Raw genomic sequence first — 15,857 nt, forward strand, 5'->3', positions numbered from 1 at the left:
AAGGCGCCAGGTTTATCTTCCAGCCTACGTAAGACAATTTTCCTGGAAAGGGGAAAAACACCCAGACATAACCAAGACTGAGCCTATGTTCAAAAGTTTTGGTGCGCTTGCATCACAGCTGTCATCCTGCATTACACAAAGTGCCTAACGAACATGCCAGACCCCTCAGTCCTCAGGGAGAGTCAGCCCTTTCCAAGGAAGACTCCAACAAGCCAGCAGCCAAATCTCACAGGGCAAGATAAAAAAGATGCAGATTACATGTTTTTATGGTGTTGCCATTAGGAATAGGGAAGAACAACTAACCGGTTGGATCACCATTTGCCAAAACACTGATCTTACAGCCTTGCTTGGCCAATGGAAAGCATCGACACTTGGAGGAGCACAACGTAAATACACTTTCCCACAGACAGTTAAAAAAAAAAGAAAAAAAACTCACAGCAAAGCAATTTCCAAAAATAACTCGGAAAGCAAACAGCTACTGCTATGCTACGATCCCTCTTTCCATGCCACATCTCCCAGATGCTCCTCTGCCTTGGGTTGTTCCCAGCAGAAGCCACGATTCCCACTTCCCACCTCCCGAGCCTTTCAGATGCCGGTCACCCTTACTCCTTGGTGGAGCTGGAACGGAAAATTCAGACCATGGTGTCCCAGAAAACACGACCTTCCCCCTCGAGCCTAGCCCGACGCACCCGACACGCGTGGGACTCCCTGGGGCTGGGGGCTGCCCCGCGGGCACCCCCAGCTTTGCAGCCACGGGGGGAAGGGACGAAGCGCCCCGGCGGGCGCCCAGCCGCAGCCGAGCAGCCCCGCTCCGGGCGGGGAGGCCGCGGGGAGGCCCCCGGCGGCCGGGGCTCCTACCTCGGCAGTGCCGGCCCTGCGGGCAGCCACGGCGGCGGCGGCAGCAGCCCCACATCTGCGGCGGCGCCTCGGCTCCGGCGGAGGACGGCACGGCCCGGCCGGCCCGGCGGTGCGCGGCCGCGGGAGCCCGCCGGCAGCCGCTCGGCGGGGCGGAGGCGGCGGCGGCGGGTCCTGGCCGCGGCGCCCCGCGGAGCTGCCCGCGGGGGTGCGCGCCCCGCGCGGGCGGAGCGGACGGAGCGGAGCGGCGGAGACCGGCCCCGGGCAGCCCCCGCCCCGCCGGGCAGCGCCGCTCCCTCCCGCCCGCCCGCCCGCCCGCGCCAGCAGCAGCCCCGGGAGGGATGCGAGCGCGGACTCGGTGCGGAACGGGCTCACCTCTGCTCGGCCGCAGCTGCGGGAGCCCCCGCACCGCCCGCGGCCCGGCCCCTCCGCGGGGCAGCGCGGGCACCGGCTGCTCCGGCGGTGAAGCGGCTGCCGGTGCGGGCCCCGCCGCCCTTCCCTCGGTCAAGCGCCCCTGCTCGCTCCCGCCCGGCACTTCAGCCGCGCCTTCGCTTTCTGCTCGGGGTTTGGGGTTTTCTGAACTGAGCCGAGTTTTTTAAAAATATCCGAAAGAAACAGGGGAGGCGGAGCAGCTGTAGCCATCTTGCAGACCTAGGTGCAAACGCAGCCTGTAGCACCAGGGATCAACAGCTCTAGAGAAAAGGGTGCTTATCAGGACCAAGCGTTGAGCCAAGCTCAGGAGCAGCTGTGCAGCTGCTCCACGGAGCAGACGAGCAGGGGACCCCAGCAGAGACCTAGTGGGTCCAAGCAGCAACACACCCAGCTGCCTTGAAGACGAGGAAGCAAACACCCGCCTCTCTGGCACTGTGTCTGTTCTGCTGATGCTTTGCACAACACCGCGCTCCCCCGAGTATGCAGGATAGTTGTGTTCAGCCAGCCACTGTAGTTCTGCATCGTGCACCGTGACTGTATAGAATATAGTCCGGCAAAAGTCAGGCTTCCAACAACGCTGCACCTGCGTTGCTGGATGCTGCGACTTCCCTGGGTCCTCTTCTCTCTTTACAGAGTTGTTGTTGTGGTGAGAAAAGCCAGGCCTCAAATATGGAACTCCCTGTGATCTCAGCTGGTATCTGCTGTGTGCAGGTATCCGTTGGTGCGTATTGAAACAAATAAGGTAGTAAAGAATATATGCTTTGTGCTGAGGGCAGGTTCGGTCTCCAAGTTTGGTGTGCGTGTCCCCCTTCAACTCCAGCTTGGATTGGTTTTGCTGCAACGAACCCCGAACTCTGCCGACAGCACAGAGGGTGACAGCTCTTTATGTCTTAATTGGGAATTATGACCAGTCATCTGTCACATCAAATTTTGCCTCCTGAGAAGAGTTACAATTAAATACAGGACAGTTCACGCAAAAGGTTTTGCTACAATATTTGGTGTTTGCTTGAAGTCTGCATCAGCAGATTAGAGCAGTGTTTGGAGCACTGGATGGTTTTATGCTTAACGTGTCATGGGAGGAAAATGAGTTGGCAAGGTGTTTTACACAGCACAAGCAAACGGCTTCACTCTCGTCAGTCCACAAGGCCTTACTCTGACCCTCCCTGGGCTGTTGATAACACTCCCGCTGACTTCCTAATGCCAGCACAGGACACGGATTAGCCTGTTTTTAAAATCCCAGGGTGGAAAATAACTAGGAGAGGAGTTACTGCCGAATCAGAGCAGCAGAGATGCTGCAAATAGCACGGGTGTTCTGCCTCTGACGGTCCTGACTGCAGCGAAAAGCACAAACCACGCGTTTCCCTGACAGAAAATGTGGAAGCCCTTGCAACCTGCATACCAGCGCTGCCTGCGTAAGACTTGACACACTCGCAAGAAAGGAGCTGCTCCTGCACCTGCATTTTTGTGGCAAAAGTCCTCTGCTGGTGCCCAGCCCCATTGCTGCAGATTAAAACTTAGGAACAAGTAGGACAAGCTTCCAAGGCAGAGGCATTCTTGTTATATAACCTGAAGCAGGGCCTGCTGTTGGGCTGATTATCAAACACTTGCTGAGAGCCCGCAAACTGTGCGTCAGGTTTCCATTTTGTTCAAGTAACTCTGAAATGGCAATCTGTTGACTCAGAGGAATGACGTCTGATCGCCCTGCTAGTGCTCTGACACAAGGTCTGTCAAATCCAGGGCAACAGCAGAGTCTGTGGCCCCTGAAGACCATTCTAGATCTTTCTTACATCTCTTTTAGGTCTCTCCAGATCTTTCCTAGCAATACCTGAGCAAGAGAAAAGGTAGGAAGTGGGTGATTTTCAAACACAAAACCCAAATACAAAGAGACTGTAAGGAAAAGCCACTGTCATTTTAGGTAACTGGTAGCTAGAAGATCTCGTGTTCAAGTCAGCGCGGCTCTGAGTGAGCAAAAGATGACAGACTGAGCTGGGTTTGGGTACAGGTCTTACATTCAAGCTTCTGGAAATGATTTCCGTAGGGCTTGGTATTCGCTTTGGAAACAGTAATCAGAAGCGAGCTTCGACATTGCATGCGAAAAAGACGTTGCACGTTTTATTTCAAGTATGAATCACCAGAAAGCAGTGAAGCCTTGTGCACATCCTTGATGCTAGTGCATGTATGGGGTATGCTTTATTCAAAGCCAACGAAACCTCTGTTGCTCTGGCGGCACTTGAGCTGCTCACACATTCGGTGTCCTTGGAGGCAAGAGGAGAACTTTTCTTATTAGCTAATTAACAGGCCTCAAATTTCCAACTTGTATCTGAAAAGCCTGTGGATTGTTTGGGAGGGCTTTCTGCCATCTGGTTTATGCAAGACTTAATCTGTACCTTGCCGTTCAGCTAAACTACTTTATGTCCTCGTCATACCGAAGCATTTCAAGGCTTCTCGCTCTTAGCATCTTCATTCTAGATGACTGTAAAATATTCTAATTTCAGAGCAATCAGCAGTTCAGGTTTCTCTCTTTGGGACAGTTAACCATAGCAAGTACTTAGGATACATTCTTTTTGGAGAGAACGTGTGGCTTAAGCTGCCTAGACAAAAAACAGTTGTTGAAATGAAAAACTAGGCAATGTGAGGACAGTTGTAAGTGACAGGCTGCCCTTATTTGCCCAAACAGGGCACTGGGATGCTGAACTCGGCAGCCATCCCCGCTCCTCCCTGCGGACCCACTGCTGGATGCAGCCGGACACAGCACGGTCCTCGCATTGCCTACAGCCGTTCAACACAGCTTTATGGACTTCTGGGCTCTGGAGTCCCACCGTCGGTGGCTCGGGGAGTGAAAAGCAACACGTGCTCTTCAGCAACTTCTCCTCTGGCCGCTCCCTTCTGCCAGGGCACCATTTCCAAACATCACCCTGACGGCACACTGTGATGTCACCGCTATGCGGCACAGGCATCACAGTGGCGTGTCACAACGTCCCGTTGGTGCCCGCAGTCAGCCGGTGCCAGTTGGCCTTTGCTTGCTGACTGGCAGGACAAGGCCTGGCTGTCCAGGGCGATGGCCAGCGAGGGAAGCTTCGGTCCAGCTGGGACAAAAGCGATTAAAAGGGAGCCGTCTCCCCCAGAAACAACATCCCTTGCTGCTCCGGATGAGCTGGGGGCTTCTCCTGGCCCTCCAGGACAGGGGGAAAGAGCACCCTGGGACGCTGCCGGACGAGCGATAAAGGAGGAGCGCGAGTGTCCAACATGGCAGGGACGGACACAAGATCAAACAAGTCCCTCCCGTTTCCAACAAGAGTGCAGGAAAAGCCAATGAATTCTCGTCCCTCTGCTTTCCACAGAAGCTTTGGAAAATGGTGGAAAGCGACCAGTTTAGGTCCATTTGGTGGAGTGAGGGTGGAAGATGCGTGGCCATCACGAAGAGCTCTTCAAGGAGGAGGTGCTGGGCAGGGCAGGACCTCTGCGGGTTTTTGCCACGCAGAGCATGAAGAGCTTCCTTCGGCAGCTGAACCTCTATGGATTCGCCAAAGTACATCGGGATTTCGAAAGATCTGCCTCCCTGCCCGAATTCCTGGCAGAAGAAGCAGCAGCTTCTGCTCACAGCCAGGTACAGCACTTGCTCTGCCCATCAACTAACACTCACAGGAGGCTTGGGGGAGAGACGGACCTTCCCATCAAATACGGCCTTGCAATAGAGATGGGGATGGTAGTGAGCGGCTTGGTTTTCATTTCCTTCTCGGGTCGTTTTCAGGAAGGTTGGAGTTAGTCTTTCTGACTAGTAGAAACACAGATAAAATACAGTTCGGTTATATCCAGAGTTTGAACCATTAAATGGAAAGACAGACTCAGTGTAATCTGATTTTCTAATGTCTTTGCTACGGTTTCTGTACAATGTGAAACTTTTGACAGTGAATGCGAAAGATACGTCTAAGACGTAGTATTACTGCTGTTTAGCCTCAGCTTTTGGTTTCAAACGCCCCTGAGAGTCCTTTTCAATATCCATGCTCCTCTTTTGCAATTCAGAGTCTTAGTTCTCGTAGCTTGGGGTTTTCGTCTTCGGATGGTGTCAACTAACTCTTCTCCTTTGCTTTTTTCAGATCCTCTACTACTATAACCCCAGCTTTAACCGACAGCATCCCCACCTGCTGGAAAACTGCAAGAGGAGAGTGAGCCTCAAACGGAGAGCCCCAGATGCACCGGAGGTGGATGAAGGGCACCCCTCCAGAAGCCCAGAGGGTCAGCCTGCAAGGGCGCGCAGGCATCTCCACCCACCAAGCGACGTCCTGGCCACCGCAACGTCCATTCATCTCCACGGGCAGCCGCTCCCACACTTCCAGAGCCTGCCGGCGCAGCGGGGAGCGAGGGGTTCGCCCTTCTGGCCCTCTTCTTGCTACCACCCCCCAGCAGCCGCACCCCGCATGGCCTCCAGCGTGCTCCTCATGCTCCTCCGCAGTTGGCAATGCCCGTGCTGGCAGCAGCCTCAGCTCTGCCGAGGCCAAGGCCACCCCACGGCCAAAGGCCAACAGTGCCCCACTGCCCCACCTGCACCTGCAGCCCCAACCCTGCAGATGCAGGTGATGCCGTTGGACCCCAGCGCGGCACAAACTAGAGAGAGCACAGAGAGTTGGCAGCAAGTCCGTAGCGTCTAATTAATAGCGTTTTAATAGATAAGAGCTTAACTAGAGTTGGTAAGAAAGGTAGCTTAGAACAGTTGGTAATAAAGTGTTGGAACAAGAAACCTTTTCCAGTTGCCCTGTCCTCTTTGCCCAGCACAAAGCCAGGATGAGTTCCTCTTTCACCACCCAAACACTAAGCAGAAGCAACTGATCTGCCACCAGCTTGAACCATTTCTAAACATGCAGTGCTACGCAGCACACTCCCATCACGGAGAGATTTCCGTAGTTAGGGCCTAAGATCAGAGAGCTGAGCGTGTGATTCCCCCATCCCCAGCTGAACATCCGGATGAGGATGCCAACATCTTCATCTAAGCTGGACCGGGTGTCGTGGTTTAACCCCAGCCGGCAGCTAAGCACCACGCAGCCGCTTGCTCACTCCCCCCCCACCCCTGGGATGGGGGAGAGAATCAGGCAAAAAACCTCGTGAGCTGAGATAAAGACAGTTTAATAGGACAGAAAGGAATGAAAAACAATGCTAATGAGAATAATAATATGACAATAGTAATACTAAAAGAATTAAACTATACAAAGCAAGTGGTGCACAAAGCAATTGCTCACCACTCGTTGACCGATGCCCAGTTAGTTCCCGAGCCGCGATCCGCCCCTCCCAGCCAGCGCCCCCAGTTTATATACTGGGCATGATGTCATATGGTATGGAATAGCTCTTTGGCCAGTTTGGGTCAGCTGTCCTGGCGGTGTCCCCTCCCAGCTTCTTGTGCCCCTCCAGCCTTCTTGCTGGCTGGGCATGAGAAGCTGAAATATCCTTGGCTTAGTATAAACACTACTTAGCAACAACTAAAAACATCAGTGTGTTATCAACATTACTTTCCTACTCAATCCAAAACACAGCGCTATACCAGCTACTAGGAAGAAAATTAACTCTGTCCTAGCGGAAACCAGGACACCAGGGAAGCAGTGTTTCATCTCGTGCCTTCTCCTGATCGCTTTAAAATAGGTGTTGCTGAGTCAGCAGCCTGGGTCACAGAAGTCGAGGGCTGAACTGGTTTGCATCTAGTCATCCAGGAGAAAAGCAAAGTGGGGCACTGGTTTCACACCCTCTGTGCCCGGTGGGGAGCTGGGGGCCTGCACTCCCCAGCTACAGCCGCACAGGCACATCTTTGCACCCTATCGCCTCCGCTCTCTGGCCGCTCCCCACCGCTCCCCTTTTCTCCTCCTCTTCCCCCATTATCCCCCTTCCTATGTCTTCTCCCATACATTTTCCTCTTCTTTTCTGCCTTCTCTGAGGCATTACACTCCCAGACCCCTGGCCCGACGCACAGCCCTTGGCAGCATCGCGAGGCACCACCAGTGTCCCTGGGGGACCCTCCCACCCCAAAACGTGCCACAGCAGAAGCCAAGGAGACGCTTGCGGGTGCCTACCAGTTTTATTAGCAGCCTCGCGGTCAGGTTCCCAACCCCACGGCAAAGGTGCTGGGGTGTGGGGTGGTGTCACCCTGCCCGCCCCGGTGTCCCCGGCACGGGGCGGGGAGGTCACTCGGCAAAGCCCTGAGTGTCGCAGCGGGGTCCCTGCCACTTGTCATAGCACTGGCAGCTGAACTCCTCGGCCAGCCGGGAGACGTTGTCCCCGGACTCCAGGCTCTGGGCCACCAGCCAGGGCTTGCCGGCTTGCAGGTCGATGGCGAAGCGGAAGGGGTCGAGGTGGAGGAAGCCCCGCTTGTTCTCCTGGCGCACGCAGCGGCCCTGGCCGGAGCACAGGCTCTGGCTGCACAGATCGGCGCTGGCCGTCACGTTGACGACGTAGTGGCCCAGGGGCCCCTCCACGTAGTCCTTCAGCCTCAGGCACATCTCCTGCAATGGCACGCGGTGTCACAGCCCTGCGCGGCCGGGGAACGGGGGGTCCCCGCGGGCGGTGGCGCGGTGCCGCCCGCCGCACTCACCTTGGAGGTGCTGTAGTTGAGGCTGCCCCAGAGGACGATGCCGGCGGCGCCCTGAGCCGCGCTCTCCCCGATGGTGTTCATCAGGTCCTCCTGCAGCCAAGGGGAGAGGAGAAGTCAACGCGGCCCAAAGCCCCCGCGCTGCCTCCCCATCAGCCCGAGAGGTGCCCACCGTCCCCACGTCCCATCACCTGGGAGAGGAAGTCGACAGTGTGGTCGAAGGCGATCTGGGAGTAGGGCAGGACGGGGATGCCGCGGTCGAGGACGCCGCGCTGGACGGCGAAAGCCTCGGCCACGCGCGGCCGGACATAGGCGAGCGCCTTGCTGGTGCTGTTGAAGCAGGGGGGCAGGTAGATGCTGGGGTAGAGCGCCCGGCTGCTCTCCCAGAGCCACCGCAGCTCCTTGTTCCTCTGCTGCTCCAGCACCGGGCACGTCCCGGTGTAGGGCAGGCTGTCGAAGTCGTCGTCGTAGCAGTTGGGGAAGCCCTAGAAACCCCAGTAGCCATTGGGACGGAGGGTCTTGCCCAGCTGCAGGGTCTGCTCCACGAAGTTGCGGGCACTCTGCTCCAACTGCTGCTTGGCCGTCTCCTTCACCAGCTCGGGGGGCCACTGCGGGTGCTGCTGCCGCACCAGCTCCTCCGACTTCTGCTGGTAGATGTCCACGGAGGCCCAATTGCGGAGCCGTAGGAAGAGGGTGTCAGCAGAGGACGGCTGGCCCTCGGCCCAGAAGAGGGGGCGCTGGGGGTGGTCCCCGTCCCGGCGCCGCAGCTGGAAGCTGGTGGAGTTGAGGGGGAGGAAGACATCGGCGGTGCTGTCCTGCAGCAGGCAGCGGCCCCGGCCCTGGCCCAGCGCCGTGCTGCAGAGCTGTGCCGCGTCGTGACATTCACGATGTAGCGGCCCAGGTCCCCCTCCAGGTAGTTCTTGATGATGATCTGGCACGAGTCCTGGGGGAAGGGGGGGCATCAGGGGCACGTTGGGCTGCTCCAGGGAGAGGAGCACCCCAGATGGAGAGGACACCCCAGCCTTGAGCCACTGGTCCCACTCTGGGGGCAGCTGTGGGACGAGCCTGTTAGTGCCCACAGCACCCACACTCCTGACACGGTGCTCCCAAAGAGCCGCCGTGGGTCAGGAAGAGCCGTCTCTGCTCCAGCCACGAGGAAGAGGGACTGTCCCAGCTCCTGGGACAGCTCCCCCCACTGCCCTCCTCCGCAGGCTAGCCGCACAGCACCGGACCGGCTCACGGAGCCCGGGTCCCGCTGCTGGACCCAGGGTCCTGCGGCACCTCCCAGGCACCTCCCTGATGACGGTGACCCTCGGTGCCAGTCCTGCTACCAGGCCCCTTACCCGTAAGGGGGCAGTTGGTGGCACCCCACCATCCACCCACAGAGGGGCTGAGCCGGGGGGCCCACACCGGGACCCCCCTTAGAGGGAAGGCGGCAGGGCTGGGCCTCCTGCTCCCCGGGGCCAGCCCCATGCCAAAGGGGGCTGCTCCGCACCCGCGGCCCCCGCGGCCCCGCTCCCCGCCCGTCCCGCTCCGCTCCGCTCCCCCGCCCGGCTCTCACAGCGGCTCACGCCATCCCCCGCCACGGGCTCCCACCGGCGGCGCCTCCCCCCCGCCGCCCGCTTGCAACCTCCCCGGCGGGCACCCCCGGCTTTGCAGCCACGGGGGGAAGGGACGAAGCGCCCCGGCGGGCGCCCAGCCGCAGCCGAGCAGCCCCGCTCCGGGCGGGGAGGCCGCGGGGAGGCCCCCGGCGGCCGGGGCTCCTACCTCGGCAGTGCCGGCCCTGCGGGCAGCCACGGCGGCGGCGGCAGCAGCCCCACATCTGCGGCGGCGCCTCGGCTCCGGCGGAGGACGGCACGGCCCGGCCCGGCCCGGCCCGGCGGTGCGCGGCCGCGGGGAGCCCGCCGGCAGCCGCTCGGCGGGGCGGAGGCGGCGGCGGCGGGTCCTGGCCGCGGCGCCCCGCGGAGCTGCCCGCGGGGGTGCGCGCCCCGCGCGGGGCGGAGCGGAGCGGAGCGGAGCGGCGGAGACCGGCCCCGGGCAGCCCCCGCCCCGCCGGGCAGCGCCGCTCCCGCCCGCCCGCCCGCCCGTGCCAGCAGCAGCCCCGGGAGGGATGCGAGCGCGGACTCGGGGCGGAACGGGCTCACCTCTGCTCGGCCGCAGCTGCGGGAGCCCCCGCACCGCCCGCGGCCCGGCCCCTCCGCGGGGCAGCGCGGGCACCGGCTGCTCCGGCGGTGAAGCGGCTGCCGGTGCGGGCCCCGCCGCCCTTCCCTCGGTCAAGCGCCCCTGCTCGCTCCCGCCCGGCACTTCAGCCGCGCCTTCGCTTTCTGCTCGGGGTTTGGGGTTTTCTGAACTGAGCCGAGTTTTTTAAAAATATCCGAAAGAAACAGGGGAGGCGGAGCAGCTGTAGCCATCTTGCAGACCTAGGTGCAAACGCAGCCAGCCTGGTAGCAGCCAGGGATCAACAGCCTCTAGAGAAAAGGGTGCTTATCAGGAACAACAGACACACACAGCTGCAAAGATTCCTCTCTGCTTAATGTTGGTAAAAGAGTTTAAAGTGACCCGTCTCTCCCTTCCAGCCACTGAGAAGTGGCTCAGTAACAGCCAGAAACTTCGTCTCTTCCATCAGCAGAAGACAAGGTCCCGAGTACCAGTCGCAAAGGCAGCCTGCAGTCCGGCACAGGCTGATGGACAGAGCCTCGCTGCAGATCAGACAGGGCTCTCGTGTTTTCTTTTGGTGGTTCTTGTCTTCTGCTTAACCACGTTTGTCCTCCGCTGCAGCTTTTCTTCAAGGTGGGAAGGCAAACCTTAGCCCTCGGCCCCTGTGACGCTCCTCCCGTTGCCTGCTTGTGGTCGGGCTTGTCCCTTCTCGTCCCAGACGCTTTGGCATTGTGCAGCTGGCTGCGCTCCCAGAAAAGCTCTACTGCAGGATACTAAGTTTGCAGAAGACCGAAGTGTTTTAAAAGCAAAACACATCAAATGGCTGATAAACCAGTACGGGTATTCATAGCAAGAATTGCTAGAACTCTTGGGTTTCGCTCAAGATCTGGGCAGCCAGCCGTCGATCCGGTTGTTGAGTCTTTGCCCAAGTTAGGGAGGTGTAGTGAATTAGGCAAGCGGAACTAGGAACAGATTCACAGAAAAAAAAAATCTGGTAACTTATTTGCATTAGACGACTGGAGCAGCCGTCTCTGCTGACGGTCTGGTGGAGTCCTGCCTCCTCTCCGACTGTCCTGTCTTGTACCGAACTTGTGTTGGATTAAGGATGCTCTCGCACACACCGAGAGGTTTGCAGTCCCTTCCTGCAGCCTGACAGCGGGTCAGTCGTAGGAACGCGGTTTTGTTCACTTCTTATCCCCAGGGCTGTGCTAATTCACATGCAGGTAGCAGGTGCTCGCTAGCCCAGAAACCTCAGCCGAAAGCATGTCTCTGTTCAGATGCTGCTAACACCACCAAGCTGGCACTAATTATCAGCATCTCTTCCCAAAGCAGAGCACCCAGCACTCCTCTGTCTTCCTTTAGCTGCAGCGCGCTTGCACACGTACGAAGCAACTTGAGCCCTTAGACAGCGATCGGCACGGGAGTGCCACAAGCCTCCGCTGCAACGCAAATGGAATCAAAGGCATTTGAAAGACCCACATGCCATCTATTTCGTTTCAAGCCATGCAGTCACTGTGACTTGCTTTTGGGAAGGATTTATTTCTTCCAAAAGAGCTTTGTACTCGTACGTCGAGTCCAAAGGCCGCAGGAGAAGCTCAGCACCCAGCTGCAAGAGCTGCAGGAGAAGCGGTCTGGAAGAACCTGCTTCCCATTCTTCTGAACTTGGTTTTATGACTTCCATCCAAAGCTTTGGGTGAAGTGAAATGCAATGGCAAATGGTAACTAGTGGGGTCCTAAAACAACTCCTGAGGTTTCAAGATACGGTCGCCCTCTTGGTCGTGTAACCATAGGCGTGGGCTGTTAATGCAAAGACAACATTGAAAACAACAGCTTAGTGTCTGACTGAACCGACTTTTAACACTATGGGAAATTTCTCTGCCTTTACTGAGTTTGACGTTTTTAGTCAGGGAACAAGGCAGAGGAGAACTTTTCTTATTAGCTAATTAACAGGCCTCAAATTTCCAACTTGTATCTGAAAAGCCTGTGGATTGTTTGGGAGGGCTTTCTGCCATCTGGTTTATGCAAGACTTAATCTGTACCTTGCCGTTCAGCTAAACTACTTTATGTCCTCGTCATACCGAAGCATTTCAAGGCTTCTCGCTCTTAGCAGCTTCATTCTAGATGATTGCAAAATGTTCTAATTTCAGAGCAATCAGCAGTTCAGGTTTCTCTGTTTGGGACAGTTAACCATAGCAAGTACTTAGGATACATTCTTTTTGGAGAGAACGTGTGGCTTAAGCTGCCTAGACAAAAAATAGTTGTTGAAATGAAAAACTAGGCAACGTAAGGACAGTTGTAAGTGACAGGCTGCCCTTATTTGCCCAAACTGGGCACTGGGATGCTGAACTCGGCAGCCATCCCCGCTCCTCCCTGCGGACCCACTGCTGGATGCAGCCGGACACAGCACGGTCCTCGCATTGCCTACAGCCGTTCAACACAGCTTTATGGACTTCTGGGCTCTGGAGTCCCACCGTCGGTGGCTCGGGGAGTGAAAAGCAACACGTGCTCTTCAGCAACTTCTCCTCTGGCCGCTCCCTTCTGCCAGGGCACCATTTCCAAACATCACCCTGACGGCACACTGTGATGTCACCGCTATGCGGCACAGGCATCACAGTGGCGTGTCACAACGTCCCGTTGGTGCCCGCAGTCAGCCGGTGCCAGTTGGCCTTTGCTTGCTGACTGGCAGGACAAGGCCTGGCTGTCCAGGGCGATGGCCAGCGAGGGAAGCTTCGGTCCAGCTGGGACAACAGCGATTAAAAGGGAGCCGTCTCCCCCAGAAACAACATCCCTTGCTGCTCCGGATGAGCTGGGGGCTTCTCCTGGCCCTCCAGGACAGGGGGAAAGAGCACCCTGGGACGCTGCCGGACGAGCGATAAAGGAGGAGCGGGGTGTCCAACATGGCAGGGACGGCACAACACCAAACGAGTCCCTGCGGTTTCCAACAAGAGCGCAGGCAAAGGCAGTGAATTCTCATCCCTCTGCTTTCCACGGAAGCTTTGGAAAATGGTGGAAAGCGACCAGTTTAGGTCCGTTTGGTGGAGTGAGGGTGGAAGATGCGTGGCCATCAACGAAGAGCTCTTCAAGGAGGAGGTGCTGGGCAGGGCAGGACCTCTGCGGGTTTTTGCCACGCAGAGCATGAAGAGCTTCCTTCGGCAGCTGAACCTCTATGGATTCACCAAAATGCATCGGGATTTTGAAAGATCTGCCTCCCTGCCCGAATTCCTGGCAGAAGAAGCAGCAGCTTCTGCTCACAGCCAGGTACAGCACTTGCTCTGCCCATCAACTAACACTCACAGGAGGCTTGGGGGAGAGACGGACCTTCCCATCAAATACGGCCTTGCAATAGAGATGGGGATGGTAGCGAGCGGCTTGGTTTTCATTTCCTTCTCGGGTCGTTTTCAGGAAGGTTGGAGTTAGTCTTTCTGACTAGTAGAAACACAGACAAAATACAGTTCGGTTATATCCAGAGTTTGAACCCATTACATGGAAAGACAGACTCAGCGTAATCTGATTTCTCTGAATGTCTTTGCTACGGGTCTTGCTGTACCAAGGGTCTTGCTGTACTGGGGTTTTCCAGTCTTCGGATGGTGTCAACTAACTTCTCCTTTGCTTTTTTCAGATCCTCTACTACTATAACCCAGCTTTAACCGACAGCATCCCCACCTGCTGGAAAAGTGCAAGAGGAGAGTGAGCCTCAAACGGAGAGCCCCAGATGCACCGGAGGTGGATGAAGGGCACCCCTCCAGAAGCCCAGAGGGTCAGCCTGCAAGGGCCGCGCAGGCATCTCCACCCACCAAGCGACGTCCTGGCCACCGCAGCGTCCGTTCATCTCCACGGGCAGCCGCTCCCACACTTCCAGAGCCTGCCGGTGCAGCGGGGAGCGAGGGGTTCGCCCTTCTGGCCCTCTTCTTGCTACCACCACCCAGCAGCCGCACCCCGCATGGCCTCCAGCGTGCTGCTCGTGCTCCTCCGCAGTTGGCAATGCCCGTGCTGGCAGCAGGCTCAGCTCTGCCGAGGCCAAGGCCACCCCACGGCCAAAGGCCAACAGTGCCCCACTGCCCCACCTGCACCTGCAGCCCCAACCCTGCAGATGCAGGTGATGCCGTTGGACCCCAGCGCGGCACATCCTAGAGAGAGCACAGAGTTGGCAGCAAGTCAATAGTGTCTAATTAATAGCGTTCTTAATACATAGAGCTTAATAGATTTGCTAAGAAGCGTAGCTTAGAAGAGTTGGTAATAAAGTGTTGGAACAAGAAACCTTTTCCAGTTGCCCTGTCCTCTTTGCCCAGCACAAAGCCAGGATGAGTTCCTCTTTCACCACCCAAACACTAAGCAGAAGCAACTGATCTGCCACCAGTTGAACCATTTCTAAACATGCAGTGCTACGCAGCACACTCCCATCACGGAGAGATTTCCTTAGTTAGGGCCTAAGATCAGAGAGCTGAGCGTGTGATTCCCCCATCCCCAGCTGAACATCCGGATGAGGATGCCAACATCTTCATCTAAGCTGGACCGGGTGTCGTGGTTTAACCCCAGCCGGCAGCTAAGCACCACGCAGCCGCTCGCTCACTGCCCCCCACCCCCGGGATGGGGGAGAGAATCAGGCAAAAAACCTCGTGAGCTGAGATAAAGACAGTTTAATAGGACAGAAAGGAATGAAAAACAATGCTAATGATAATAATAATATGACAATAGTAATACTAAAAGAATTAAACTATACAAAGCAAGTGGTGCACAAGGCAATTGCTCCCACTCGTTGACCGATGCCCAGTTAGTTCCCGAGCCGCGATCCGCCCCTCCCAGCCAGCGCCCCCAGTTTATATACTGGGCATGATGACATATGGTATGGAATAGCTCTTTGGCCAGTTTGGGTCAGCTGTCCTGGCGGTGTCCCTCCCAGCTTCTTGTGCCCCTCCAGCCTTCTTGCTGGCTGGGCATGAGAAGCTGAAAAATCCTTGACTTAGTATAAACGCTGCTTAGCAACAACTAAAAACATCAGTGTGTTATCAACATTACTTTCCTACTCAATCCAAAACACAGCACTATACCAGCTACTAGGAAGAAAATTAACTCTGTCCTAGCGGAAACCAGGACACCGGGGAAGCAGTGTTTCATCTCGTGCCTTCTCCTGATCGCTTTAACATAGGTGTTGCTGAGTCAGCAGCCTGGGTCACAGAAATCAAGGGCTGAACTGGTTTGCATCTAGTCATCCAGGAGAAAAGCAAAGTGGGGGCACTGGTTTCACACAGTTTTTGCTGAAAATTCACATGCAAATTTTCTTTACCTTGGCAGGATGTCTTTTCACCTACCTACACATCTTCGTTCTGCTTCCCAGGCGCTCTCCAAGTGATAGCAAGTCTAAGTTTGCTGTTTGGGCAGCTGGTTTCAGACCCCCACTGGTAACACAAGCATTGTACCTATGCTGCCTTTGCCTGGGGATCATCTGGTGCTTTAAAACTTTAGTTAACAAAGTACAGCTTCTTAAATGTTAATCACTTACAGAAATTAAGCCACATGAAAGAAAGGGGGGGGGGGGTTGTAAACAGGGAGTATTGCATGCTTACCTCCAGATGATGCTGCCTCCTGTAACGAGGAAACTCGGCGGCTGAGGTCAGTTCGGTGCTCGGTATCACTTCCTTGAAGTGCGTGTACGGTGACTCAGAGCAAGGGCTGAGTGACTGCGGGCTGAGAGACCGAACCCCTACCGCTCCTCCAGTCCTAGGCTGTATGAAAAGAGATTGGGAACCCATGCAGAAACACCTCTGGAAATCAGATTTTTTACGAACTGAGGGCGAGTAGGGGAGCAAAAAGTTTCACTGTTGCTGTAATGCCAAGGAACAAC

General features: G+C 56.6%; 3 protein-coding genes across 6 annotated transcripts in view; all 3 read right to left on the minus strand.

Annotated features, from left to right (window-relative positions):
- Window positions 1–15,857, minus strand: part of LOC127021523 (6-phosphofructo-2-kinase/fructose-2,6-bisphosphatase 4) — a 99,555-nt gene that overhangs the window by 50,978 nt on the left and 32,720 nt on the right. Inside the window, exon 1 of one of the 3 annotated variants that reach the window (XM_050904641.1) lies at window positions 10,003–10,243. The exons of 1 other annotated variant lie outside the window; for it this stretch is intronic. The gene's annotated coding sequence lies outside the window, so the exon portion shown is untranslated. Of the gene's footprint in view, window positions 1–1,230; window positions 1,468–10,002; window positions 10,244–15,857 lie in introns of those variants that run through there. One more of the 3 variants, XM_050904643.1, reaches the window with a different exon arrangement.
- LOC127021527 (hyaluronidase-1-like) overlaps window positions 5,043–15,857 on the minus strand; it is a 28,878-nt gene continuing 18,063 nt past the window's right edge. The window contains exon 4 of one of the 2 annotated variants that reach the window (XR_007767227.1): window positions 5,043–5,062. The gene's annotated coding sequence lies outside the window, so the exon portion shown is untranslated. Of the gene's footprint in view, window positions 5,063–13,421; window positions 13,442–15,857 lie in introns of those variants that run through there. The other variant, XR_007767228.1, reaches the window with a different exon arrangement.
- On the minus strand, window positions 7,243–8,665 carry LOC127021528 (hyaluronidase-like). The gene is made up of 3 exons (XM_050904647.1): window positions 8,050–8,665; window positions 7,862–7,951; window positions 7,243–7,772 (listed from the first exon to the last, which is right to left on the minus strand). The coding sequence occupies exons 2-3, from the start codon at window positions 7,940–7,942 to the stop codon at window positions 7,455–7,457; spliced, it is 399 nt and encodes a 132-aa protein (XP_050760604.1). The 5' UTR covers window positions 7,943–7,951; window positions 8,050–8,665; the 3' UTR covers window positions 7,243–7,454.

This window comes from Gymnogyps californianus, chromosome 13, assembly GCF_018139145.2.
Source record: "Gymnogyps californianus isolate 813 chromosome 13, ASM1813914v2, whole genome shotgun sequence".
In the NCBI taxonomy this organism is placed as follows: Eukaryota; Metazoa; Chordata; class Aves; order Accipitriformes; family Cathartidae; genus Gymnogyps; species Gymnogyps californianus.

What these genes read in the sequence shown, in the direction of transcription:
- LOC127021528 (XM_050904647.1), bottom strand. Translation starts at nt 7,942, where the DNA reads ATGAACACCATCGGGGAGAGCGCGGCTCAGGGCGCCGCCGGCATCGTC. An exon ending in TCAACTACAGCACCTCCAAG is followed by an intron (nt 7,773 to 7,861) that starts GTGAGTGCGGCG and finishes GTGCCATTGCAG; the next exon opens with GAGATGTGCCTGAGGCTGAA.